Raw genomic sequence first — 27,720 nt, 5'->3', positions numbered from 1 at the left:
TGCGGCTGCAGACTCACAGCTATGTTTGAAGATTATTTCAAACACTGTTACATCTTCCGAGCGGACGGAGATTTACAGCTGTGGCTGCACAGGGGCTGACCCCCAGCAAAAACCCACTCCTTTCCCCCACAGCCTTAGGAGGGACTCCTTGGGAGAAGGACCTCCACGGGCCCTTGTTGATGGAGCGTGAACAGGGTTCACTGGCTGTGCACCACTAACAAATTGTTTCCAAACTTGGCTGTGGGAGATGTGAGTGCCTGATGTCCACGCCAGTCCCGAGTCATTTCCTAGCACAGACCCATCTTTGGGGACCACTTAATGCCGTCGTTCAGGTTTCAGCCTTTGAGCAAGATCTTGGTGTAACTCCTACCGCAGCATCCAACTGCCTCTGCACAACGGGAGCTCAAAGCACAAGTGAAGGGTGCACTGGGGTTCAGCCTAGCCCTAACTCCCGAGGCACAGTCAAGCCTTAGGGGCCGGGCAGTGGGGCAAGGCAATGGGGACCCACCGCTGGCCAGCACCACACCACGCATCCAAAGGCGCAGGACTGGGAGCGTGCTGTGCCCTTTTAGATGGAGATTTGGGGCTGCACATGGTCCCTGAAGAGCAGAGCGGGCAAGGGGAATATGGGCTGCTTCTCTGCTCCTCGTGGGGGAGACAGACAGAATGATGACAGTCGAGGGGGTACGACGGGACGGTGTCGGTGGCCGGGAGTGGGAGGGTGCGGGAAGGTGCCCTCGAGACTCAAAAAGGAACAAGGGCAGGGCGTCCGGCTGAGCCTCCGGCACGGGGCTCACTACGCGAGAGGGCACAGAGGGCAGCGACCGGGAGGTGGCGCGGGGCCACGCAGGAGCCCGCGGGGAGCAGGTGGGTGCCCCCGCCCGGCTCGGCGGTACCTGCCCGGCCAGGGGAGGCCGCTCCCCGTTCCCCACTTCCCCTCCGCGCCTCCCGGAGCCAGTCCCCGCCCGGCCGGCTGTCAGGGCCGTGTTTGTTTGTTGGTTCTTCCTATCCGCCGATGTCTTGGGGGGCTGAGGAGGAGGAGGAGAAGGAGGAGGAGGGCGGGGAGGGGGAGGGGACTGGGGCTTGGGAGACGGCGGCTCCTCGGCCTCTCTTATTGCCGCTGAGTTGCGCTCCTCTTCCTCAGGCTGCGAGCAGGAGCCGCCCGGGCGCTTCCTCTTCCCCGCCGGCACTCCCCGCGGCAGCGCCGGGCTCTCTCGCTCGCTCCCCGCCGGGGCAGGTGAGTGCGGGGCGCAGCCGCCCCAGCCCCAAACCCTCCGGGCACCGCCGCCCCGGGGCTGCCGACCCCGCAGTAGCAGAGCGGGGCGGGCTCGGGGACGCACTTTGCCAAACTCCGGCGCCCGTCCCCGCTCACCGCCGCTCTCCTCCCTTCTCTCCCCTCCGCAGAGCCGCCCCGCAGCCCGCCCCGAGGTGCCAGCAGCAGCCGCCAGGATTTTTGTCTGTCTTGTTTGTCTGTTTGTTTTTCTTTTTTCTTTTTTTTTCTCCTCGTTTTCATTTGGCTTTCTAGTCTCGCTGGGAATGGCCGGAGCAGCGGCGCCCGGAGCGGGAACAAGTGTGGGGAAAGGCAGAGGGAGCCGAAGCTGAACGCCAGGATGTGGGCGAGCTGAGGCTCAGAACGAGCGGCCAACCTCCCTCTGCCCCCGGGACTGCCCGTGCGGACCGTGCCTTCTGCTCCTGACTCCGGAGGATTTAAGACCTACGAAGAGTTGTGCGTGGAGGGCATTTTTTTTTTCTTTTTCTTTTTTTTTCCCCCATATTTTTCGTCTTTTCCCCGCTCTCGGAAAGAAAGATGGACTGGGGACTTCTCCTGCACTGCGCAGCCCTCACCTTCACTCTCGCCAGGGCTCTGCGAAGCGGTGAGTGTCGCGGGGACGGCGGCTCCGGGGCTGCGGGAGCGGAGTGCGCGCAGCGGGGCCGCTCCGACCCGAGCCCCCCCCCGGGAACTTCCCGGCGGGGGACGGGAGCAGCGCGGTCCTCCCCCGGTACCTCCCGGCCCGGCATTGCCTTCTCTGCTCTTTGGGGTGTTTGTACCGAGCAGGCTGCTCGTTCTCACAAGATCAGGACAGCCAATTATCTTAATAGTGTTTCCTCCCATAGGCAATTAAATAAGTCTCGCCTTCGGTATCTCAGAGATAATGAACACGGAAGGCGGAAGGCTCTTCCTCGCCCTTTCTTTTCCCAAAGCGAAAGGTTTCGGAGTGCCGTGCCCGTTTCGGGCTGCCCGCGTACCTGCGGGTGTCAGAGCTCTCAGCCCACCCCTTCCCGAGGTGCGCAGTTTGTGTACAACTCAGGCAGTGCCGGGGTGGGGGGGTGTCGTGAGCCTCCCCACGAAGGCTCAAAGACTCTTTCAGGAGGGAAATCCCGTAACAAATGACCGGTGCAGTTGGTTTACTGTCAGGCATCCTTTGCAAACACAACAAACTGAAAGCACCGCTCTCCTCTTTCCGTGAACAATGCCCGGGCAGCGCGGATGTGTCTGTCACTGCCTGATGCATTTTTCAAGACGCTCCGGCTATGAGAGCGCTGACATTCCGCTCCCACACACCGCGCAGCTCCTACGAGTTTGCTTTCCCCGACAAATCCCGAGCAATTATTATTAACTAATTATCAAATATTTACTTTAGCCTGGCTGGGTTTTCAATCAAAGTAATTAAAAGAGGAGAGCACCCTCCGCTCTGTGCTGGTATATTGTTTTAATAAGAGACCGCGAGTGGAAGAGAGAGCATTAAAGCCGCTGTGGTTAATGATGGGAGTTCATCTTCGCAGTGTTTGGAGGAGGCTGAGTTTAACCAGGGCGAGCTGCCGCCCAGCACAGTGGCTCAGGAGTGGAGATGTCAGGAGCTGCTCTGGAGGTGCCCCTTGGCCCAGGTGAGGGGTGCAGGCCGCCCCTGGCTCCCACATCATCCACGGATACCCCAGCCCTGCAGCTCCCAGGGCTGTGCTCTCCTTGGCCATTGCTGGCCTGTGGAAGAAGAGAGCAGGGCAGGGTGCTGGACAGGAGCCTCCATCTGCTGTGATCACTGAGCGTGTGGCTCTGCCCCAGGTGCCAAGCCATTAACCTCCCTCTCACCCACTGAACCCACTGATGCCAACTTCACCTCCATCCAGCGCTGGTGTCTGCTAAATTAATTCATTAACCTTATTTAGAACTAATGGTCCAAAGTCATTAGAAGCTACTCTTCTTAATCAAGTGTGAGAGAGATTGTGCAGAGCCGAGCGGAGCGCATTATCTTATTACACTGTCACTTTCCCAGAAGTTGCAGATTAAGGAGCACTGGTGGTAGTGAGTCCACCTCAGCGTCCTCCGAAGTGACTCTGTCAAGTGAGTGGGAGCAGCGCTGCTTTATTTCAGGCGTTAAGCAGATGCCAGACTCTGCCATGTTGTTTGCAGGGCTGGAGTGGGCTTAATGAGACGGGATCGCTTTCCAAGGGTGCTTACAGAGGGAGGAAAAGGCAAGGTTCCCCAGAGCCCAGACAGCGGATTAGCAAGATCACCAGTGACAGCTTTGAGCTCTGAGCCGCAGCGCCTTTTGTTCTGGTCAGGGGGAAACAGGCTGTTCTGCATCGGCAAGGCGGAAATAAATAACAAGATAGCCATTTCCAGCAGCGTGCTTAGCAATATCTGGTTCTTGACCACACAGCTGAGTATGTATCATCCCCTCCTCTTTTAATTTATGGCAAATATTCTCCACAAAGTGTGCAGCTTAATGCATTTTTGATGTGCTCTTCCTCATTCATTTCCATTTGACCTGGTTTTTCTACAATAAAATCCTGTACATTCATAAATTCATGCTGAGAGCAAGGAATGCCATTTTGCTTTCGCAGAGTGTGTATAAGAGAGCAGTGCAGTCTGTGTGTACCATTACTGGGATGTAGTGACATATAGGCTCCTTTCTCAGTGCAGACAGTCTTCCTGTCTGTAGTTTACTGTCACATTTTATTGCTCAAAATTAAAACAGGCACTGTGTAGGGAAAGTTTTCCCATCCATGCATAGAAAACCATAGTAGAAAAAAAGTGAAAACAGAAATCTTCATTGGACAGTGAAGTGAGTGACCACGTAGACTGCATCTCTTGTCTCTGTATTGCTCTCTATGTATTTTGCCATCAGCCCTAAAGTACAACCTTGGCAGTGCTGTCCAGGGGACCAAGATGAGGCATGATACATCTCACAGTCACGCTCGGTTACTCCAGGAACTTTTGCAACTATTTTGCTATTAGAAATAAACCTTTGTTGTTGTAGGGGGGAGGGAGGGAGGAACAGAGGGAAGGGGAAGGATGTTGTTCTGCTCCATTACTTTGATGCAGCCTGCAAGCATGAACAAACTTCCTTGAAGGAATAAATAGTGGATGATTTCTGCTTCACTAAAACCACTTTGTTCTCTGCCAGCCTGAGTTTGAGGAGCATAGATAATTTTGGCCTGCCTAGATTTATGGCCTGATAAGCCAGGGGAGAGTCTGCTGCAAGGAGCAGGGATCCCCAGGACCATCCCAGTGACACTGACCAGGCTCACTGAGGACAGAGGTCAGGCAGCCTCCTTTTAGGTGCCCTCCCACAGCTTTCCTTAAAACTTCATCGTTAAGGAGATTACACTTTGGGGGATAATTGGGTCTGTGACACCTCCTGAGCCAGTGTTCACACTGCTGGGAGGAGGTGAGGTCTGAACACCGTATGGGCACTTGGGAAAGCTTGTAAAGTTCCAGAAGAAGAGATCTTGTGCCCGATGTTGGATTTATGGATGGACACAGAGAGGCAGGCATCTTCCCTTCAGAAAACATGGCAGAGATGCCTTTGTGCAAGCACACAGGAAAAGTTTGCCTGAAGAAGGCTGTCATCCCCTTGAAGTACCAAAAAAAGCCAACCTGTTTTCCTTCCACTGCAGATAAATGCGGCGACACGATCAAAATTCTAAGCCCCGGGTACCTCACCTCCCCCGGCTACCCGCAGTCCTACCACCCCAGCCAGAAGTGCGAGTGGCTGATCCAGGCCCCGGAGCCCTACCAGCGGATCATGATCAACTTCAACCCCCACTTCGACCTGGAGGACCGCGACTGCAAGTAAGTGCGGCCGCCGCGCTGGGAGCGCTATGGCGCCACCTGCCGGCACAGCGCCGCGCAGCTCCCATCCTCCGCGGCGCTCCGCGGCGCGTTGCCCGGGCTCGGCTCTCCCCGGGCTCTGTTCTGCCGGGCCCGATCGGCGGAGCGTCACTCGTGGGCAGCGGGGAGGTGAAAAAGTGTCTTTGCAACTTTTTTCTGTCGGTGATGCGATGTAGGTTTGTATTCCCTCTGCCCGATGGGACGGGCGTGATGGTGTGCGTTACAGGAGTGAGATTTGGATGGGGCGTTCTGTGTTGGTTTGCCCGTTTGCTTTTTTGAATAAGTTTCTAAAATGCTAGAAAATATTTCCTCTTCTTTTAGTATCCCCACAGCTATTGCCTGTGGCAGAAATGGGCAACCTGTAAATTGTAAACTCCTCTTATTAATGCAGAATGACTGCTATTTTCTCTCACCTGTTAAGGGGCAGTGAACTGCAGATACAATAGCTGTACGTCCCCTTTTCTCCCTTCACTGCTGACTTATAGCCAAGAGCTGCCCTTATCCCTCCTCCTGCTCTGCTATAATGCTCTGAGAGGAGGAAGGGGAAAATCAAGGCTCATTGCATATGTATCCATTGACTCTCTATTTCCCAGAGTGAGAAGGGGAATGGGACTCTCCCATAACATTGTTCTCCACTTTTCCCCAAATCTTTGCCTGGAAACTCATTGCATAAGGGAAGACAGTCAGGTAATTCCCTTCATCAGCATACCCTCTAAATTCAGCCTACTTGTTTCACAAATAAATTATTTTAATAATTCCCTATTTAAACATTTCTTCAGTATCTCACAACTGTAAGAGAGAGTCGTTGTTCATTAGTGCTCTCAGTCAAGAGTTTCTGTGCATGTCAGGAAGAGATTAAACTCAGTTGCTGTTAGTGTTCGACATTTCATGAGCGCGCCTGATATTCCAGAGGCTCTGGTACAGTAAAATGATGCTCAGCATCATCAGGAGTGGTTGTCATGGACCGAGAAGTGAAAGTGTTGGACTTAGGGAGCAACTGTATGGAAGCACTTAATTTTAACGTGGATGTCTGTTCCTATCACTTAATAAATAGATTACTTAGATCATCATTATTGATTTCCCTTAAAATGAAGCTCTTTAATGATGCATTGTGGCGCTTAGTTGCTTTGTTGTTGTTTCTGTAATCTCTTGTATATCAGCATTTCAGTTCAAGTGCAGGAAAACCCTACGCTCATAAAACTAAACAGACTCTTTGTTAAAATGAATTTTTATTGTAATGTTGGAGCTGCAGCTCATATTCACACCATATGTTCGCACGCTCATTTCCCGTTCTTTAATTTTTAATTTGCTGTACTCAGGCAATGATTCATTTCCTTGTGTCTTCTTTATATGAGTTTTACTTTCTTTCTGTGGGACAGCACTAATGCTTAAAAATGACCGTGTGTGTGTGTATCTCTTTGTCTTTTAGACAGAGATTGAGAAATTAAATCAAGCATATTTCAGTGTCAACCCCTTTTTTGTTCCTTGCTAGAATACATGTTTTTCCAATGCTATAAAACCAACGTGGTCTTTGACAGCAGTAAAGCGGTGCACAGCATACAATTATTTAAGGAACAAGTAATCTTTGTGGTGTAGTGTTGTGCTAAATAGTGCCAGACTGAGCTGAAATGGGTCCAGGGAAGAGATTGACTCCCTCCCTTCATCGCTCCCTTCTCAATATTCATTGTCCACTCTCGCCCTTGCATTATTCCTTCCTCTGAAAGGGGCCCAACGCAGTAATGAGATGGCAGTGGGTGGGAGGGAGTCTCTGAACAGGGCTGTTTGCATTGTCTTTGCAGCGTATGATGGTGATGACTTTACTGTCATTTGGGCTATGCTGAAATGCTAATCTTCTAAGCTATGAGAAATTACTCAGCTGCTACTTCGCTTATATTTAAAATTGCTCTTTTTAAGTTGAGAAGGATTGTGTTTGTGCCAAGAACCTTAGGACCAGAATAATAGAAAATGATTTCAGCAACAGAAATTTGTCAACAAGCCCTGTGGTTTCACATTTCAGTGTCTGCTTAGGAAATTCACATTCCTTTTACCGAATATCGGGTTCAAGCGATGATTAATGCAATGAAACATATCATGAGATTTTCTTTTGGTTTTGCAACTGAGTACATTTTGATTTCCTAATATTCTTAGTTTATTAGCAACACAGTATGCCATCTCAAAATGTGCAATTTAGGTTACACACTGGCTTATTGAAAGGTTTAGCACTGGAAATTAATAAGCACTTAAATATGAAAAGCAGATAGAAAATGAGAGATATGGGAATTCGTGTCTGGGAACAAAAATGCCCCATACAATTAAAGTGGACTGGAGGAGAAGATTAGCTTTCTGGCCTAGCTCCCAAAATCCTCTTCATAATGCTGTTCCTTGCATCTTATACCTCAGTTAGAGTTGGAGATAACTTTAATAACAAAAGCCCCTGCGCTCAGGGAGGGAACAGTGTGACTTTGGGAAGGTTACCATTGTGGTCTGTAGTGTCAGTGGGAAGACCAAGAGGCCTTACCTAACTTATAAATATCACCACATATAGAAGACTGGGCGCATTGAAATGTAAAACTGGTGAAAGGTCTATTCTCTGAGGAGAATTAAAAGCAGCAAATCTCAATATCAGCTATACTGAAGCTGTTGGCGGTGAGTCTCTTTGAACGTGAGGGCTTGGGATTCGTTTTGAAAATATACCCTTGATTTACCTATGATTATGCTGTGCTTTAATGGATAAGTATTTTTCAAATGACTGCTAGTAATATTCATGTGTGTGTGATTTTCTGATGATCATTTGAGTTGTTTTAAGCAAACATGGTGAAAAATCCTGTTTTTCTGGAGACAGTCCAAAGTACTCAACTTTCACAGTTCTGAAGAATAAAGATACGCAAATAATTAGAAATATGTTCACACAAGCTAGGTTCATCTGACAAAAAAACCTTCTAGCCAGAACTACTGAACCAGCGTAATGGAAATACTGAGTCTCAATGGGAAGCATACAATCATGTCAACCACAGATTGTTATCAAGAGTATTAGCACATAATGAAAATATACACTGTCTCTTTTTAACTTTTAACTTTAATGAGTGTTATGCCTCCTCTTCGGGAGGCAAAGAAACAGCAATTACTGTTTACTTTAAGACAACGCTAGCATGTTCGCTGTTTTGCCTTTTCTCAAGCAAGCGTGGATAACATCCATGCATTTTTTGGAGTCAGGAAGATGGTTAAAATGAATAGAAGAGACAAAACATATGTCTGAGTATTAAAACGCTCCAATGTTTGTTGCATGTGGTAAATGCTTTTCAGCACTTGGAGCAAGCTGTATAAGTCTTGTGTCGCTGAAGAAGCCTACTGTGCAAGTGTAGCCATCTTGAATCCAGTAAAACTTTATACCTAGATAATAAACAAGAATGTCACTGATACAGTACTTCGAATTTATGGAACTTTTCCGGTTTCCCAGCAATGCACACTATCAGCATGATAATTTATAATGGTTTGTGACAAATGTTGCTGAGCAAAGAGGTGTGTGGTTACATTCAGATCAGATGTCATTATCTGGGGAGCAATAAAAATTTCACAGACACTAGGTTAAAAACATTAAGAAAATGAATGTGAAGCTTCAGAAGAAAAGGGCTTAAGAAAGGTGGAGAACTGGGTAGAGAAAGCCCAAAAGTGGTTTTCTTACTGACAAATTATTGACTTTGTTGCCAGACTTGACTATATTGTTTTACAAGGTCTTCATAGATATTCCATGAAGTACAGTTTTTTTATTGGCCATCATTTATAAATGTATAAATATCATCCTTTCTTCAAAATTATAGAGTCTGTACACAGTGCTGTCAAATCAGTTTGAATAGAAAAGAATTGCCCATTTTGGAAACATACGTGTCTTAGATGGAAAGATGTCATGTATAATTTTTCTTTATACTGTGTTTACCAGGGATTAGTATACTGGTGAGATTAGGGCTGAACAGAAATTGCAGTCAATTAAAAACCAAAGGAAAAAAAAGCAATTATGTTTATTTATGTAGAAGAAAGCAGCTCCTGCAGACCCTTGAGTCTTGAAGCAGGAAGGCTAGCCAGACATACTGAGTGCAACTGTGGCCCTACAAACTTCTATAGCCCTTAATGACGTTGAAAATTCATCCATCCATTGTATTTCTAAATAATGTCAATGGATTTATGCTGTAAATCTGTAGGCATAACAAACTGAGGCTGGTAAAATAAACAGGAGCAAGGCAAGCCACGGCTCAGCCTTGCTTTAGTTTCTGCAAAGTTTAAGCTTTCATTTACTTTTGTTTAAATCCTGGTTCCTTTTCCTCCACACAGTGACAGGCTGCCTTCGGCAGACTTTGTGGTTTGTGTTTCTCTTGTGCAAAGGCAGTTTGAGCCCCAGGTGGCACTGAGCTGCTGTGGCTATGCAGTGATGTCCTGGGAGACCCAGTCAGTTAAACCACATATGTTGGAACCGTCCTTTGAACTGCTAAGGCTGCACACATTGCAGTTGCATTCTGACTGCCCAGAGGTGTGGCTGGGGCCTGACTCCAAATTTACCAACCCTGAATTGCTCCCATATCTGCACAAAGGACATCTCAGGTGTAATGCATGGTCCAGACTCCATACTGTCTTGTTATCATTGAAAGCAAGGGGAATTTTGCCCTCCACTTTCACTGAGCTGTATCTTCTTTTTCTTTATGACTGTGAGGAATGGAGGAGCACAGGTCCTGTACGACTGTTTTATAACTGTATCAGTCATTTTGATGGCAAACATCAGTCAGAGCTTCCTAATTCCCCCTCCTTCAGTTGCTTTTGCACTCAGTAGGCAGTAAGGTGACTGCAGCTGATGATGGCAGCTAAGCAGCAGAGACAGTAAACGAGCAGAATAATTTGGGCCTGTGAAAGGTGGGAACCATATTTCCTAGATTCATAGAATCACCAAGTGATTTGATCTGGGAGGGACCTTGAATCAATCCCAAGCTTGTCCATGGGCAGTGCTGCCTCCCAGCAGCTCAGGCTGCCCAGGGTCCCATCCAACCTAGCCTTGAGCGTCTCCAGGGATGAGGCACCCACAGCTTCTCTGGGTAGCAGTGCCAGGGCCTCATACCCCATTTCACCATGGTTGAGCTCAGAAGAGAAGCCTGAATGAGTCAGTGCCTCGGAGCTTTCAATTAGAAACATGGTTTTAGCAGCCTGCTCTGCTCATCTAGACACCAGTGCTAGACTGCTAGCTATTTGCCTCAGGACCAGGTACCTAAAATAGACATGAATGTCCTCTTGCCACCTGCTGAGGTGACACTTGCATCCTGTGTGCCTTTTGAGTGAGCCAAATCCAGTCTACACACCATGAGCACCCCACAGAAGGAGGCTGGCCTCACTGCTGAAGCCAGGTTCTATGTGACCTTGAGAGGGATGTGAATCTCATCAGGAGAAGCTGCACCAGGGCCCTTTGGTCAGCTTCTCCATCCCTGGTCTCTCTCAGAAACCTCTCCTTCAACAGGAACATTGAGCTGTTTATAGTTTCTGAGACATTATTTGGAATTATAAAAGGAATTGGAGCGATCATCATTCTGACCACCAAAACAAGAAAAAAGCATTTTGAGATAGTTTACGATGAGAGTTGTTGCAGTGGACTTGCAATATCTGTTTCTGGGTGCACACTTAGAGCATTTTCCTACTTTAAATAGAAGCACATTAAGGGCTTTCTGAGGCAGCGTGCTGTTGGTGACCATTTTTTGATGCTATCAGGAAGACGAAGGAACGGGGTCAGCCTGCTCAGAATCAGGGAAGCAAATAACTCTTGTTTCAGTACAGATGGAGTTGCATGCAGATTATTTTCTTTTCCTTAACTTAAAGGTTCTAAATCGTAGTACTTGCTCCTTGTTACAGGATTCAGCATGTATTTCCAGACTTTTATCAGATTCAAGCATCCAAAGATAGCTCTATTATTTTATTGCGTTTTAGAGATTAAATAAGAGTTTAAAGCAGTTGGAAATTAAATTGTTTTTGCGATTACACAGTGCCATAAACAGATTCTTTTGTTGTTTTTCCAAGCAATTAACTCATGTGAAAGTCTGAACTGTTAACCTGATTAACAATTCTTTCTTTTACAGTAGTAGCAGGAAAAGGCATTAGGAAATTCATGACCAAATTACCTGGTCATATCTGGACATCTGGGCATGTGAGCATTAGGAACAGGAGTACTGGATGCAGAGCCTGTGTTTGCACTCTGTGGATCCCTGGCACAGTAGAACCTTGATTTGGATCTCAGTACATAGCATGTTACAATTATAATAACAATCATATGCAGATGTTTATATTAATGTAGACAGTTAAGTGCATTGTGGGGAAAATTCTATCTTGACATGCTACAACCAGATGCCCTTCAGACAGGAAAAAATCTTGAGGGTCAAATACAGATTCCCATGAGCCTCATCCTTCAGCCTTTCTGTGGACAGAGCGGCAAATTTAGAACAGAGGGCTGAGTCCTGTCTAAAATGAAATCCAGAGTCACAGACATTAGGCTCATGAACCATTCAAGATGCTTTTAGTCAACCCCATCCTGCTTTCCCCTTCACCCCCTCCCCATGTTAATGTAATTAAAATAAAAATCTATGTGTTGCTGAAAATTAGTTCCTTAATTATAGCTTATTGCTAGCTATAACATTGGATCATAATTTGATAATTATGATATAGAGACAGCTGATACATAAGCAGATTGAATTATTTTCTTTTGTAGTATTTCCAGAGGATGAAGTTATGTCTGAAAGTACCATACACATACTCACGTGTGTGTCTAGACATATATCGTACAGAACAACTTGGTCACAAACATACATGTTAAATGTGTGTTTTTAAGACATATCGATTTGCTAGTTTATATAGAAGTTCCTAAAGTAAATCTGCTAATTGAAGCGCTAATGCCCATCTTAAGGCTGATAATTAGGTATAAAGAGAAAAAGAGACAGGATTAGTGTTCAAATCATGTTCCAAATGCTTCTTAATTGGATGTTTGTAATCAGTCCTGATTGCAAGAGGCAGTGGTTTGGCAGTATAAAGAATGAAAAACGCTTAGCCCTACTATTTTCCTGTTAGTTGACTTGGCCGTAGTATTTAGGTCAGGATCCAGTATCAAACAAGGTAATTTTGTCAGCATTAGTGATCCTCATAACGCGTATAAAATCTTTTCTAATGATAATTTCTTTCTTTCAAACTAAAAATTCTCTAAAACTAGAGAGTTATTTTTATCCAGAATCTGAAAAGTGTTTTCAAGCAAATCACAGAAACGACTTTGTTTTCCTGGCCACCATCCACCACTGACTTTTGAAATCAGGTCTGAGTTCACTGTGGGTCTTTCATTGCATTGACCTTGGCACTTTTCTCACCAAGCCACAGTTTTCCATCACAAAACCACACAGCTTGGTATAATGATTATTTCTTTTTTCCTAGTAACCAAACAATTTTTTAAACAGGGTGACAGATTTCCCTTTTGTGCTGTGGGAAGCAAGCACCTGGTCATTTCCAAATAGAGTTTTAATGAACTTCCTGAAGGAGATTTGAGAGAAGTTTAATAAGTCACCTGCTAACTTTCTGGGAGCATAGGTCATTTTCTTTTTTCTGTAAGAATTCACAAAAATGTGAGAATAACCCCCCCTTCCCAAGTCCTAAACTTCCATGGAGGAAATTGATTTTTGTGGGCAATATCAAAGGTTTATAAAATCACAGCTTAAAAAAAATTGAATTTCTGATTGTGTCTTGCACATGAGGTGCTGTGAAATCCTGTGAGCCACAAAGATGGCTGTGAACTGTTTGAGGTTGATTGTTAATTCATTTGAAGGGAAAAAAAGATTGTCCTTATTTAGACTTATTTTGCATGTTAATAACATTACAAGTATTTTATGTAATGTTGTAAAATGAATTTACATGGCTCAAAAGAGCTACTGTGAAACTATGTGTGTATATGGAAGGGACACCCATTTGACATGGTGATTCCTTCCATACACACATCCCAGAAGCATGCTAACCAGCTCCTGTAGAGGTGAAATGGGCACTAGTCTGCTGCTTTCCATGCTGATGTGGAGCTGTAGTAGCTCGATGCCTCCACAAAATACAGATGCTTCACACTGAGTGGAAGCCTGGATTTATCCCTTCCTCACACTCCCACCAGCTCTTTCTGTTGCACACTGGCACTGTGGTCTGCTCGTGCCTCCATTTGCAGATACAGCCCATCAGGGATGTGGGGTGGGAGAGGGATTGGAGCATCCCAGGGCACCAACACACTGCCCACACAGCTCAAGCCTGCACCGGGGCTGTTCCTGCCACATTTCATGCTGGAAAAGAAGATACCAGTATTTCTCTTTTCTTCCTTCTTTGTTTTTGTTTTTGTTTTTGTTTTTAATACACTCCTTCAGCAGTTGGAAGCTGGGAACCTAGGGAAAATTGAGAAGTCTGTTCACAGCCGTGTGATTATTCTGCCTCGAGCTCTGAGAAACGCTCCCTTACAAGCCAAATTTTTCCTCATCTTATTCACATAAACAGTCCCACTGAAGTCAATTAAAACAACAGACTCACTTGTGCAGGGCTAACAGTGCTTGAAAGGTAGGACATACGTTTATGGCAGTATACAAATTAGTAGTTACTTCTTGCAACAATGGATTTCAAATGCTTGAAGAGTAATGTACTGTACAGTAGAAAATTCAACTTCGGTCTCTATTGTCACCTCAATTCATATCACTATATACAACTTACCATTTGTTCTCTGAAATCTTAGCTCACAATAGCAGAGTCTGGGGACAAATTGCTAAGCGCATGCGTAAGAATCAAAGTTTGTCTCATTGCAGAATCTTGTGACAGTCTGTCATTAAGCCAGGCAACTTCTGCCGACTTTCCTCTGATGTATTCATCTGTAACAGGGAAAGCAGATCAGCAATTTAGAAAAGCTTTAGCTTGATCACCATGTGGAAATGTAGACTACGCTGCCTATTTCCATAGTGATCACTCCACTTTGCCGGATGCAAAATGGAAGACTTACATCCCTTGTGCTAAAACCCTTCTTAAAGGAAATTCTAGGCTCCGCTCCATTTGAGTAGCTTTCGATAAGACTGGAAAAATATGCAAAGGTAGCTCGTAAAAAGCTTTTGTGTTTTTTTTTTTTCTCCTTCTTCACAGCCATCTCTATGACCTGTTTTGGAGACAAAGGCATATGATGTTTTAGTGTGGAAGGCATATGTTCTGGTTGTGAAGCATTTTTTGACATTCCCACAGAACCCCTGAGACTTCATGTCACAATTCTATAAATTTTATCTGTTTGTATATTTCTGTCTGGGCTTAAATCCAAAACTTCCCTACATGCATGTATAGCAGACAATTTAAGCTCATCCTCTTGTGTTTCAGATGGCAGGCACTTAAAGCAGGTACACATTTTTATCACTCTACATTTTCTAGCACTATTCTAATACATTTCTAAAGTTTTCTGTTTCAAATAGCACATGCACACTGTAGTGTAGGCATATAAAACAGATACAGCACCACGGTGAGTTGAGGAGCAAGTGAAGACAACTTCACTGCTGCCAATAGCCTTGCACCTGCTAGCAGCACAAAAACAAAATGCCATAAGCATATTATATTATGTTTCTTACTGGTTTCCATTTTCATTCACTCTCTATAGCTATAGTAGATGATGGCCTTCAGACAGTATAATAGTCTTCTTTATCTTATCTCTCTGACATCATTTTCAAGTTCCTTATTACTCTTGAACAGTGTCGCTAATAGTGCCCAAATTGCTTCTCATTTTTCCCATCATAGCATGCCATTATTCAAGAAACCAGTGCTATCCAGCCTTTCCCACACAAATAGCTCTCCCCCAAACTAAACTTATATTTACTACCAAGAGCCAGTCTCAGATTTCCCAGGCAATCAGGCTACCCCTGCTGCCTGTTACAGTTTTACTTTGTATGCTTTTAGACTTTTTTTTAATTAACCATACTTGTGTGTTAACTTGAGACTTGAATCTTTGTCTTCTAAAGCCCAGTCTTCGTGCTCTGTTTTTGGACTAGTTTTATTATTTCAATTAAGGAGTTGTTTGTGTATAGTTAAAACAATTCAGCACGCATAAGGGAATAGGTTTATTTCAGTATAAAGATGGCTTATGTCAGTACTTTTGCAGAAATAAACCTTGCTTGTGTCAGCAGTTTGAAGCGTGAACTGTACCTCTATCTGTAATGGTTTCTAACATGATATAGCTAAAGTGGCTGTAAAAACAGTCTATATGCTGTGGTAAATAAGTAGTCACAAGTAGTGGTAGAGATTTTTTGGATACTATAATAGCTAATTTTGTGAGCAGAAATTGGTGACATTCCCCTGCTGCTTGCAAGCTTCAGACTGCAATATGCATTTAAATATATATGTACATAGTGGGTGACTTGGTGGCAAATCCATTTCCTCCTGGCTTTGATTCTCTGAGCACTGGCTCAGTCAAAGTGTCTACATTAAGCAGTTCCTTAGCTTACTGTAACTTATTCTTTCCAGGAAGGCTTTTTTTTTTTTTAACTTGCCTCACTAGGCAGCTAGATAAATTACTGTGTGGTGACCTTCAGGCATCTCGCTCACTCCATGGAAAAGGTCCATATGCACACTCTCGCCCTATGGTATTCCATATGAAGTGCAGTGTAGCTTATCCCCTTCTTTAGTTATTCCTACCTCCACCCCCAGCAGTGCAAACTAAAAACACGTTTATAAGTGTAGCCACAGCTCAGTTGACAATCACCAGGTAGTTTTCACATGTCCTCATATGCTCAGCATAGAAAGAAAGGTATATCCTTCCTTTCCACATCTCAGCTTCAGCTCTTTGTTGTCTGAAAAAAAAAATGTTAGATTAGATGATTTCAATTTAAATACCTAAAGAAAGAAAGCTGTTCGTCGTTGGTCCAAAGTGCTTTACTGGAATTTTTCTTGTATGTCAGGTGAGTGAGGAACTGACTCTGCACTTCAGCAGTACCCTAGGAATTTTCAGAAGACGAACACTGCAGCTCCAACTGCAGTAACTCAGAGTGAAGGCAGTTAAAGTTCTGCTTCAGTGCTTGCACAGAATGGATAGGAGGTTCTCATAACTAGATATAATAAAGACCAAGGTCCTCTCACCATGTATACAGATCTCTCTTTCCACTAGCAGCCTTAAAGAAGTACACAGAGCTGTGTGCTAGGATGCTGTGGATGTGCTAACCTCCTCATCCTACTTGACCTTGGGCAAGTTGGCTATCATCTTTGTGCATCAGATTCCTTACAGGGGATAATATCTTCATGTTTTACAGTACGTTGAGGATCCGTTTACTAATGTTTGTGAAGTCTATAGAGGCTTCTGGGTGAAAATGTAATGCGGTTTAATACTTATTTGCTACTGTTTTGTATTTCTTAATCTTCTAGCTGTTAATTTTTTTTTTTTTACAATATACTGCTGTGTATAAATGCAATCTATCGACTTTTGGAGAGAAGTGTTATCCAAACAAAAATGAAGAATAGTACTCACGCTCACAAGAGACATATTATCTGTGATGAGAAGAATCTATAACAGACACAGCACTAACTCAAAACTGAGCACCAGATAGCATCCAAATGTGAGCAATTTCCAACGTGTGCATATTGCAGCACAAAACCAGGCCATTCTGCGAGCACAGCGGCCCCCGAGGAGCTGTGAACCACACAGCAGCAGCACTAATGGTTGTCTCCTCATGTGCAGCAGGGGAAGGCAGCACTTTAGAGCTGCCTTGGGCAGCTTTTAAGTTATTCATTCTTAACTTACTTCTATAAAGCTGTTATTGGGTGGAAGCAGATGACACAAAGATTTGGGGCCTGCTCTGTCTGCAGCATGGGGGACTTCCCCATCTTTACATGTAGGATTCTTTTAAGTCAGTGTCAAAATTTCTTTTCCTTGCATGGGATCAAGGTCTCATTTGATTTTAGGCTCTAAAATATCCTTTTTTGAAGAACGTTTCTCTGGTGTCATTGTACGTCATAGATCTTTTCTCAGTTTGGACGTTATTTTCCTTCCAGGGCACACAGTGCATGTAGGGGAACAGAGTGGCCCATGAGTTTCCGAATGCATTCATACTACAAGATAAATTATGAAATAGGGAAAATACCCAATTTTCTTCTTTTAGAGTATAATCATAGAGTGGTTCAGGTTGTAAGGGATCTCAAAGGTCACCTAGTTCCAACCCCATGCCGCTGGCAAGGTTCCCACCCAACAGCTCAGGCTGCCCAGGGCCTCATCCAACGCAGCCTTGAGTGACTCGAGGGATGGGGCACTCACAGCTTCTCTGGGCAGCAATGCCAGGGACTCAACACACTCTGAGTAAGCAATTTCCTCCGAATGTCTAACCTAAATCTCCCTTCTTTTAGTTTAAAGCCATTCCCCCGTCCTAGTGCATGGAGTACTGTTCTAAGTCACCTACTTGGTTTCTTAATTTGCTTTCAGAGCATTTCAGTGTAGTGTTCTAGTGTTCTGTGATTTACTTGTTCCATCTGCTGCCAGCTCCTTCAATGTATGCTCTCTGAGGGTGATTTACTCTAGCAACTAAAACAGTCTTTTTCTTTCTTAATCACATGCACTCCAAGTTTTAGATATCATAAGATAGTCCTCAAAAAAAAAAAAGTGAAACTTTATAGAAGTATCTCAGAAAGTACTGAGGATTTCTTTTTCCTTTTATTACATTGTTGAGGATTTTCTCTGTGATAATAGCCATAAAATTCCTTCATCTTAAATGAGAAATTTGGCAATCCCGTGATATCAGCAGCTGATGCTTTAAAACCTGCCATCAAGTTTCATGACTCTGGTGATAAAAATCATGAGAACTGGCAATGCTGGAATTGCGTTATAGTCCCAGCTTTCTGCTGCTGTGTCTTTCTGCAGCCATAGTCCTGGAACTTGCACTCAAGTGACAGATTTATAGAAAAAAAATATAATCACAAAGGAAATTAAAGTATTTGTCTCTATTGCTTACACTGCTTGGCCATGTTTCTTCACAGCTCACTGCATGATCAAAACTTATGGAAAACAAAAGTCATCCCAGTTAAGGAAAGCCCTTTGAGTTCTTCAGCCTCATCTCTGTATATATATATACAACAACATTGGGCATCCTGTCATTATGGAAGCTAAATTTTTGTTTGGCTTCAAAAACAATTTGCATCCATGAGAAGAAAAAGAAGAAAACAACAACAACAACAACAACAAAAACAATGATTAGAGGTCAATAAACAGAAGGGCATAACTTTGGTTTAGGAAGACTCTGATCTGCAAGCTGCTGGCATATTTTTGCAGAGCTCACACTGCCTGCTGCAGGGTGCTTACACTCTTCCGCTGCTCTGCCCTGCCAAGTTGTACTGAATAGCTGGTGTTGACATTAAGGGTCCTGTTTTTATGGCTGTATATCTGCAGTGGAGACAATAAAGCTGTGACTGACAGCTCTGTATTTCCCCCAGAGTCCGGATCCTTCCCTGTACAGTTGCTTTACTGCAGCAGGGTTGCTCTGCTGTGCAGCAGCTGAGAAGTAGCCGTGTAGTTCTGAACTCAGGCTGTTCTGAGGACAAAACTAGTTTTCAAAACATTTTTATGAAGTCAGGGAAATCTTAATGTCTTTATTCTGTTACTACTTTAAAATAATAATCCCAAGCTGACCTGGGAGCTATTATTCAGTGAGCACTAGCCCCTCGGAAGGTTTCAGCTTGTCAAGTTTAGCCATTTTTTGAATGCACAGAGGAAGTCATTAAGGCACATCAGGCTTCTGATTGCTATTAAACTCTGCAGAGAGTTCTGTGTAAAAATCAATGCCATAAGAGGGCTACAAGAATCTAGGAGGCAGGAAAAGCATTTCTTTACCCTCTGGATCTCAAAAGTGGATTAATAGGTTTTGCGAAACCTCAAAAAATATCACCTTTGAGCTAGGGGCCACATTTAAGCCTCCGTGACAAAATAATACAGCTCAGAAAGCTCCAAGCATGTGAAAATGGGATTATAATGAAACCCTCACTGCTATAACTTCACTGTACATTTCTGTGCTGGAGAAATCTCACACATCTGTACGTGTACCCATGTACACGCTCATTTATTGTATCCCAGTGAACACCTTTTGTACCCTATCGTCACTAAAAAACCTGGAGGGAAAATTGCTTTTTAGTAAAGTATGGTCACTTATAGCTCATTCTAAAAGAGTACTGAAGAACTTCCCAGATGAGTTTAGTTTCAGCAACAGGAATACTGTTTCTTAGACAGCCAGTGGGTTCAGCTTCAAACCTTCCAGTTCTCAGAAGGCAGAGTGACAGCATTAGATTCCATTTGGAACATTAATTTCATTAAATTTCTAATGAGAAAATGTTGAAACATCTTTTTAATTTGATTATTTTATTTGATTCTTATTTGAAAATATAATTTAAATGGGTTGTAATTAATTTGTTTCATTTCATCATGGGATCATTTGGGTTGGGACGGACCTCAGGAAAGCATCTACTCAGAGGAGTTGTGTTTTATATGTACAAAGGCTAAAATGAATAAGAATCTTTATTTCATGTTGTATTCCAACCTTTCTGTTGCTACCAATACTGGTTTCTCACAGGCTCCCCTTGTTCATTTTAAAACCTTAGATTTCATATTCTTTATTAAAAAAAAAGAACCCTATTGTTGTTCCATTTTAAGATGCCTGGTAATATCAGGTAGGGTTGACCACCCCAGGCAGAGAGCTGAGGGGCAAGGCCACTAGCCTGGTCCATCATCTCAGCTAAGCCCAGAAAATATGTTTTTAAAGATGCAGCTCAAGGAGGAGCTCTCTCAGCACCAAATCTCAGGACAGGCAGGACTCAGGACCATAACATCCACCTTTGGTCCAGAGGGTGGAAATTTTTTCCTGGATTTCTCCCATGCTGCAAGTGCCTGACAGTTTTCCTTTTGTCTGGGGGAGCTGCCCTTGTGCATCCCCCCACATCCATGTCAAGAGCATGGGGTTGGGGACGCAATGTTGGCAACCCCATCAGACAGTCCAGATCCAAGACTGAGGTATGGAAAGAAGGATCAAAACTAGGCTTTCTGCTAAGGACTGACTCAAGTACACACAGTGAAAAGGCTCTTAACAAGTGAGCTGTTAAGCCTGCTTTAGTGCATATAGTCTGGAGTGGCTGCAGTGAGGGGGCAGCTCACAGCATGGTATCAAGGATGGAGGCTCCTACACTCTCATTATAGTGGGGAAAAATCCACTTTTCTTGCATGGATAATTTGGAAGTTATGAATCAGCCTGTTGTTTTTATTTCTGTGGAGTACAGACGAGAGTTGTGTAAAATGAGGCTGCTGCCTGTCTGTCAGGCAGCTGTAATTTTTACCCTGCAGCCTCTTCTAATGCGCATTCTTGGCAAATTCTGAAGAGAAATAGTCACAACTGTGCACGCAGACATTCGAGCAGACCTTGTACCCTTGCTATTGAGCTGAGGACTTCTCTCGTGCATTGTCATGTATTTGATGCCGCCATTAAGCATCCTGACCCAGTAACCAGAAAACCAGTTCAGTATCTCAGTCAAAAGGCAGTGCAGAAATATTTTCTTGAGTCATCTCTTTTTGAAAAGACATTAATATTTTCTTGCAGTATATCTTCTTTCCCCAGGTGTTAAAAAGATCATTTGCTATCTGCTGGTTCTTAGGAGTTTTTAAAGCAGGTGTTAAAAGGCTATTCCAGCCTAACTGTACAGGGTTTTAAGGCATGAGAGACAGTTATCTGCAGAAAAAAAAATATGTCCTTCTCTCAAATAATTAGCAATTATCTGTCAAAAAAGAAATCTTTGGAACAGTCTACAGTAAGAAAAACACTCTTCATCTTTGGCTTTTTTTTTTTTTTTGAGTCCCTTTCACCCCCTTCCTTGCCTTACTCCCTGTTTTCCCCTCACATTTTCTGAGCAGGCTTTGCCAAAGGAGATACTGATGAAAGTAACTGTCAGTGGCTGAGCACTTTCCTGAGTCACCTCCTCCCAGTCCGCCCCCTAGATTGCAACAGTCTTCTGCCTTTGTACACACCATGTCAGAGTCCAGAAGAGACATTTTACATTCATTGTTCTTCCAAAGTAAATAAAAGCAGCACAGCCGACACGAACTGGCTGTACACATCCCATTGCTAATAATGGAGTTATGCTGGTAATTGCTAATAATGATGCAGTGTTTCGGCATGGGAATATAGTTCTAGCTGTAATGTGGATCTGGCCTGAATAAAGTGACACAGATGGTAACATTACTGCATATTTCTTTGTAGTGGAAGTTGACATTTTACTGTGGGAAAAATATCCATTCCTACATTTTCTTCCAGTTATTTCTTTAATATCAGCAGTGCTGGCATACTTGATCCGTGAACTGTGTCAGTGGCACATAAGGAACTTGCAAAGGAGCCTGCAAAGTGAGGAGAAACAATTGTTTCCGCTTAGGCTAGGAAAAGTTTAGATGCTGTTTTACACAACTGCATTTGTCTTTCATGGCAGGGATGACCCATTTTGATCACACACAACAGCCCAACGACTGCTGATTTGCAGCAGCTCAGACTTTAAACCTCTCTGTAGCTGCTGTCTGAAAGAACTTCAGGTCTGGAGTCCTCTCTCGTTGACGCATCTGCATCTCCTTGTTCTTCACCAGTCTGCAGGCTGCACAGAGCAGGGACAGCTCCTGCCTTGAGCTGCATTCCATGCACACACATACATGCCCCAGTGGGAGCACCCAGTGCTCTCTGTGTGGGCATGCACAAGCACTCTTAGACCCTGGTGAGCCAAAACCAGGGAAAGGGCATGCTGCTGCTTCAGCCTGAGTGCAACACGTTTCCTTTGAAAGGTGTTTGTAAAGCTGTGGCAGCTTGTCAGAGATAAGGGAGGCAGGAATCAGGTGTGTTTGCCAAGCGTCTGCCTGCATTGGCTCTGTCTACCTTCACTTTTGAACTCTCCGATCTCTCTGCGTGCTCACCCACAAAAATCACTAAGCTAACCCAGAGCCAGAGTTGTCCTTCCTGCAAGATTAGGTCACTGCATTAGATCAAAGCCCTCATGTGCCATTTTATACCACGTGAATGCAACAATCAGCCAAGTTTCAAGTCCTTGGCACAGGTGTCTACGAGCTGCACTATGTACACATGAAAGTCCAGGCCAGAAGCCAAAGTTATGAGCTAAATTCCATCTTGTTCCCCAACATTACCTCTTTCCCATCCACCCTTACAACTTCATTTCCAATTTATATTCCAGGAGATTTGCAGGTCACTGCTGGTGTCTTAAGCTTTCTTGCTTGTCTTTCCCAGTTTTGTGGTCCTTTGCAATTTTCTCCCTCTCTCTAGCAATTCAAAAGTGAGCTTAAGAATGCTGTTTAAAAAGAAACAGTTGAGAAAGAACAATCCACAAACAAATCTTCTTCCTGCCAAAAGAAGTGCTGCACAATATTAATAGGCATGTTGAGGGACATGCAGCAGAAAACTGCATGTGTTAGTATGTCTGTAGGAAATAGGCCCTCATCTCGTTAATTTGTTCTCCTGAAAGCTTGATGTCTCCTTTAAACTAGATCCCTGGCCTTCTCTTGTGGCTCGTGGGGAGGGAGATACTGACAGAAAAAATACATCCCATTTAACAAGTGACCAGCAGAGTGAATCATTCTTTTCAGGTGCCTCCATCTCTCTCCACAGACTCCCAAGAGATAACTAGCTCAGAGCTCCCCCCGACCTTTCGATTACTGCTGAAGGTGAAATAAATTCCACCTGAAGCCCTCAGAAGTAGCTGCCCAAGCAGACAGGAAGGTGGGCAGACTCCGATAACTGCAGCAGCTCACTCATGCCATGGTGGTTGCAGGGCTGACTGCTAGGGCTGATGCATACCATTGCCCATATCAATGAAGCTAAAAATATTTCACAATTGTTTGCCATGTGACGGGCTTGATGCACAAATGCTGTAGTCAGGCTACAGTAAAATGAAAGCAGAAAATGAACACAAGAACTTTATGTTCTGTTTATGTGGAAGTAAACATTTTCTTCCAGAACTGAAACTGCTGTTACAAAATATATCACACATTGATGTGCCTACAGTGTCAAATTGCATCTGCTCAGGCATTGCTACCTGCAGCTCAGAGATGAGGCTTACTACTGCACTCAGCACAGAGCCCTCCCGAGCATCCCTGAGGCCGGCTGGCAGCCCGTGCTCCCTGCTCCCTGGGTCTGCGACCGCAGAGCACATGCACGGCAGGAGTGCTCCAGACAGCAGCCAGAGAGCTCCTGTGGCAAAGCAGCTTGATAGGACATAAGAACGTGAAGTGGTAGGGAGTGGAAAGGAAATTGTCAGAGTAAAAGAAGTGCATACAGCATGGACTATAAACACAGTTCACTCACTTGATCTTCCTCCATCTTCTCTCAGCGTAGCCCAAGCCCTGTTTAACATATGCTTACACTCAATTTAATGTGGCCAGCAGGTACTTACAATTAGGCATGTGCTCAGCAATGTGACTGAGTAAAGGCTCAAAGCAACATGTGAACACAGTTGTTGCTAGTAAGAGAGTGTCACCTGGTAGTCACTGCAGACTGCTCCGTGTAGAAGGCGAGGCACTGTGAAATGCTTCTGTTCAAAGCCTGTTCACACACGTTCATTCAGGTCTGAGCCCAAAACTTTTTCCTTAATCAAAGTAACAACCCTGTCTTAGATCATCTAAGCACAAATTCTGAAGTTGCTATTGCTGCAAAATTTTCACATCAGTTCATAGACTGTGGGCAGACTGTCAGGGCAGCTTCCTCAGCCTTCTCGTGTTCGGCAAAATTGTAGCAAGCAGTTCTGTAGTTCAAAAGTCAGAAAAAATGAAGGATGCAGAATTGTCATCCACTAACTCATTTGCTGTCTCTCCACCTTACGTATTTAACATAGGATGGATTTAAACATCAATAGGTTAAGTGGTAATTATGCCAACATTTTCTTTCTCGGAGGCATTAGCAAAGCCAAGGATACAGTGCTAACCGAGAGCTGTTTCTCTTTTTCCTTAAATAATATTTTTACTGAGCAAGAAGCGGATGTCAGAATGGCCTTTTGATCAGTTAAAAACAGCAGTGTCTCTAAGGGAATCTTTCCTGTTTATTGTACGTTGCTGCCTATGAAAAGTGCTAGCCTACAGTAGAAACAGACTTCTTAATATACAAGAAGCAAGGCAAAACAGGATGAGGCCAAAGTGGGAAGTGTATATCACAGGAACTCAGAAAGGCAGGAAGTAACAAAAGAAGTAGAAATTCTTCATTAAAAATATAATTGTATCAGCTTGTGCAAGAGGATAATGACTTTAAAATGTCAGCCTTTGTGCCTGTTCATAATGATAAAGCTATTAAACCGTATGTACTGTTCTTAATTCCATTTCTCATGGCAAGTCATTTAGGATCTGCATCTATTCTGTCCACTAAAATGTAAAGTATTTCTTCAGTAGTATATTCAAACAGTAGATTAAAAGCAATGCTAACTGCAGTGCCAGCCAGGGCTCCTGCACAGTGGTTTAGAACATGTGAGAGATTCTGTAATAAGCCCTTATTTTCAAGGATTTAAATATCAGCTATAAAAATTCACTCCCAAGATGAAAGTCGGCCAAAGAGTGAATATTTAAACTGTGAGAAGAAAAAGACATCATTTTTGTGTTTTAGGAGATCTATGTGTAAAAATGAAGGAGGTCTTAAAATACTTTCTGCAGATCTATAACTGAAAAGTATAACTTTCAAAAATTAACTCAATAAGAAATTAACTCTTACGGCACTCGATGGCATCTTTATTTCAGACAATAAGTTGTAACAGAGTCAGTAACTCTGCTCTGCTTTATAACTGCTGCTCAGTTGAGCTTGGACCAGCTCTGTATTGCTAGTGGAAAAAAACAATTCACTTCAGCAGTAATTAGATCAAACACTAACTTCCTCATCAGGAAGTTCGATTCTGGAAGAGCAACTAAGAGCTCAACTTTGCAGTCACAATGCCTAAGCAGAATACTCACTTTAAGGTCAGTAAAGTTGCCTTCAAAGGTAGGAAGACAAACATTGTGATGGTGTCCCTGGGGGTGCTTTTGCCTTCCCAGCATTTTAGTCAGTACCGCTGCTTCCTATCCCCGCCGTGGGCTGTGGTGCTTCCAGGCTGAAGCTGGTAATAGCATGTTTTGTAATTGCAGGCACATGCCAACAGAAATGCTACAGAGTAAAGTGTAATTACCAGATGGCTCAATGTTTCGGGAGTTGAGGAAAGATGTTAGCAGAGAATTCTGCAGCAGTTTCCTCAAGTCCTACCCAACAGGTGATATTTATGGACTGTTTACAGGGTTTTCACATATGGCACACTGAAGAAGTTCGCAACTTCTATACTCTACCATCCAATTATTTTTCAAGAATCCCACTCCGAAGGACAGCTATGTTTCGTCTGTCTCAGCAATTCCAGGTCTAGGGGAAACTACTGGACGTAATCTCAGCATGTTGTAATTAAACAAGCACGCTTTAAAACATGATAGAGATGTTTTTGTGTCTTGTTCTCACTGAGCTTAGACTTTGTGTCTCTTGGTTATAGGTATGATTTAAATGAGAGCACTTTTCAGTGTCTCTTTCACATTCAAATGATATGTTTATGCTCTTTTGTGCAGCAGTGTCTGTATATTTTCAACACTGTTCAATTCATGTGAAAGCAGACAGGAGCCAACCAAGGAGACTAAGATTATGTCAAAAAGAGTGAATAATACTGAAGTGATTCTGATGCATCCATTCTTTTCTAAATCTTCTGCAGAATGCCAGCTTTCCTTTTTCAACTTGCTGGTTGCACTGGCAAGCTCACCACTGACCCTTCCAGCCCGATGCTGGGCTCTTGGTGCTGTGTTTCCATCCCTATGCTTCCTCTGGTACTTCTGATTCAGGCATGGAGGTGAAACCCAGACTTGGTGGCCTCCTTCCTCACCTGACAGCAGGTCAGGATGGTTTATCTTTTTCTAACCATCTTTTACCCTCACACCTGAAAATATCCTCACTACGTGAAGGACTAAAGGTGAAATTCAAGTAATGAAAATGCCACTGCTCTGGCCTGCCTAGTTCATTTTGAGGGTGCAAAATGTTCATGCACACAGGGAAGACACAGATCAGCGTTTCAACTCATATCCCAAACATATTTGTAGATGGGACTTGTTAGTACCTCAAAGTTGTATTTGCTGTAAGACCAGTGAAAAATTTCAGCAATTGAACAGCTGACTCTCTTGATTCACAAAAACAATGTGATTACAGTGCAACTATTATATATACAAAGTCTGACTTGTGATATATGTGTATAATCAATTGCAAATTATGTGCCTTTCAAACATCTGCTGTGGTTTATTGTGAGTCTATTAGAAGATATCTAATATGCAGTAGAAATGATGTGTAAGAAATCCATCACTTTTGCCCTGGCAGGAGGGCCATGCAATTCAGACAGATGCTGTCTGTCTGTTGTATGGAGCCTCTCCATTGGTGTATCTGAAGCTTTCTGCTGAACCATCATGAAAATGCCTTTCATGTCTGCTATGAAACAGCTCCTTGCTCACCAAGGGGACAAAGCAGCCATACAGTATGCAAAGATGGGCACAGCTTTGAAAAAGGCATTACTTCAAAGCCATGAGGCAATACTGTTAGACTTGAAAATACTGTTTTTCAAGTCAAAATCACATCATCATTTTTTCCATTAGCTGCTAATATCGCAAGGACTATTCCTTTCAGGAATGCTGCCTGGGATTGTAAATTTCCTCTGCTGTTAGGAGCCTGGTGTGCAAACCTTGGAAGCAGTGTGTGCGGTTGCACATACAGCACACAGGGAGGTTTGCTGTTTTCTGGTTTTAGGCAAGTTTTGTCAAACAACCACAATTTACAAATCCCACATTCTTAACTGGAGAGAGAACGCTGGAAACTGAGTCTCAGCTGCAAGGTATATAGGAAGCCATTAAATAAGCTTTGTGCTACGTGTTTAGAGGTGCACTAAGGAGGACGTGCCTTGGGCAAAGAATCAGTGGTTTAAATTGGGTCCACTTAAGTCAGCAGAGCTCAGTCAGTTTTCAACTCTGGCGGAGCTGGAGCAGCCAGACAGGACTCCATGCAAGTCCCTGCACTACCAACATCTGTGGAGTTTCATAAAAAGGGCTGGAGGGAGCCAAGTACAGGTTTTGGGGCTCCCTGATGGGAAAGGCCCTGGCCTAGGGCTCCCTTTTGCTCTCAGGCTGAGCACCATGTCAAGCTGTCGTAGGTGTGTTTTTTTCCCTCTTTTTTCTCAGTCTGGAAGTAGTTCCATCATCTCTGTGAGAATATAACAGAGTCTGCAGAACTGGGGCCATGGCGTTACACCTAATTAGCCCTGGGAATTCATCTCTACCACACAGAACTAAGGCCAAGAATATAGGTAGCTTTAAGAAAGAAAATGAAGGATTTGCAAGGAAGATGTAGAATATCCACAATTACATTTCACATGATACAAAGTAATTAAGGGATGTAAGCCATAATGGTTCACGGCACAATCCAAGTTCTAACAGATGGGGATATGAGAAATTTCCCCATGGGAAAGTGATTTTGTAATTGTAGAGGTGGGTGTATTCCTTTTACTTCTGTATT

The 27,720-nt window shown here is 43.9% G+C and overlaps 1 protein-coding gene across 4 annotated transcripts in view; it reads left to right on the top strand.

Moving 5' to 3' along the window:
• The first annotated feature begins 1,656 nt into the window (after positions 1 to 1,656).
• Positions 1,657 to 27,720, top strand: part of NRP1 (neuropilin 1) — a 106,641-nt gene continuing 80,577 nt past the window's right edge. For 3 of the 4 annotated variants that reach the window (XM_065731468.1, XM_065731470.1, XM_065731467.1), the window contains exons 1-2: positions 1,779 to 1,874; positions 4,900 to 5,074. In XM_065731468.1, the coding sequence (XP_065587540.1) occupies positions 1,808 to 1,874; positions 4,900 to 5,074 (242 nt within the window). In that variant the 5' untranslated portion in view covers positions 1,779 to 1,807. Of the gene's footprint in view, positions 1,875 to 4,899; positions 5,075 to 27,720 lie in introns of all 4 variants that reach the window. The other variant, XM_065731469.1, reaches the window with a different exon arrangement.

This window comes from Cyrtonyx montezumae, unplaced genomic scaffold (assembly GCF_038088225.1).
Source record: "Cyrtonyx montezumae isolate F1298 unplaced genomic scaffold, pur_monq_1.0 scaffold_14, whole genome shotgun sequence".
NCBI lineage: Eukaryota > Metazoa > Chordata > Aves > Galliformes > Odontophoridae > Cyrtonyx > Cyrtonyx montezumae.
The sequence above is the reverse complement of the archived record's forward strand: the minus strand, read 5'-3'. Positions and strand labels throughout refer to the sequence as shown.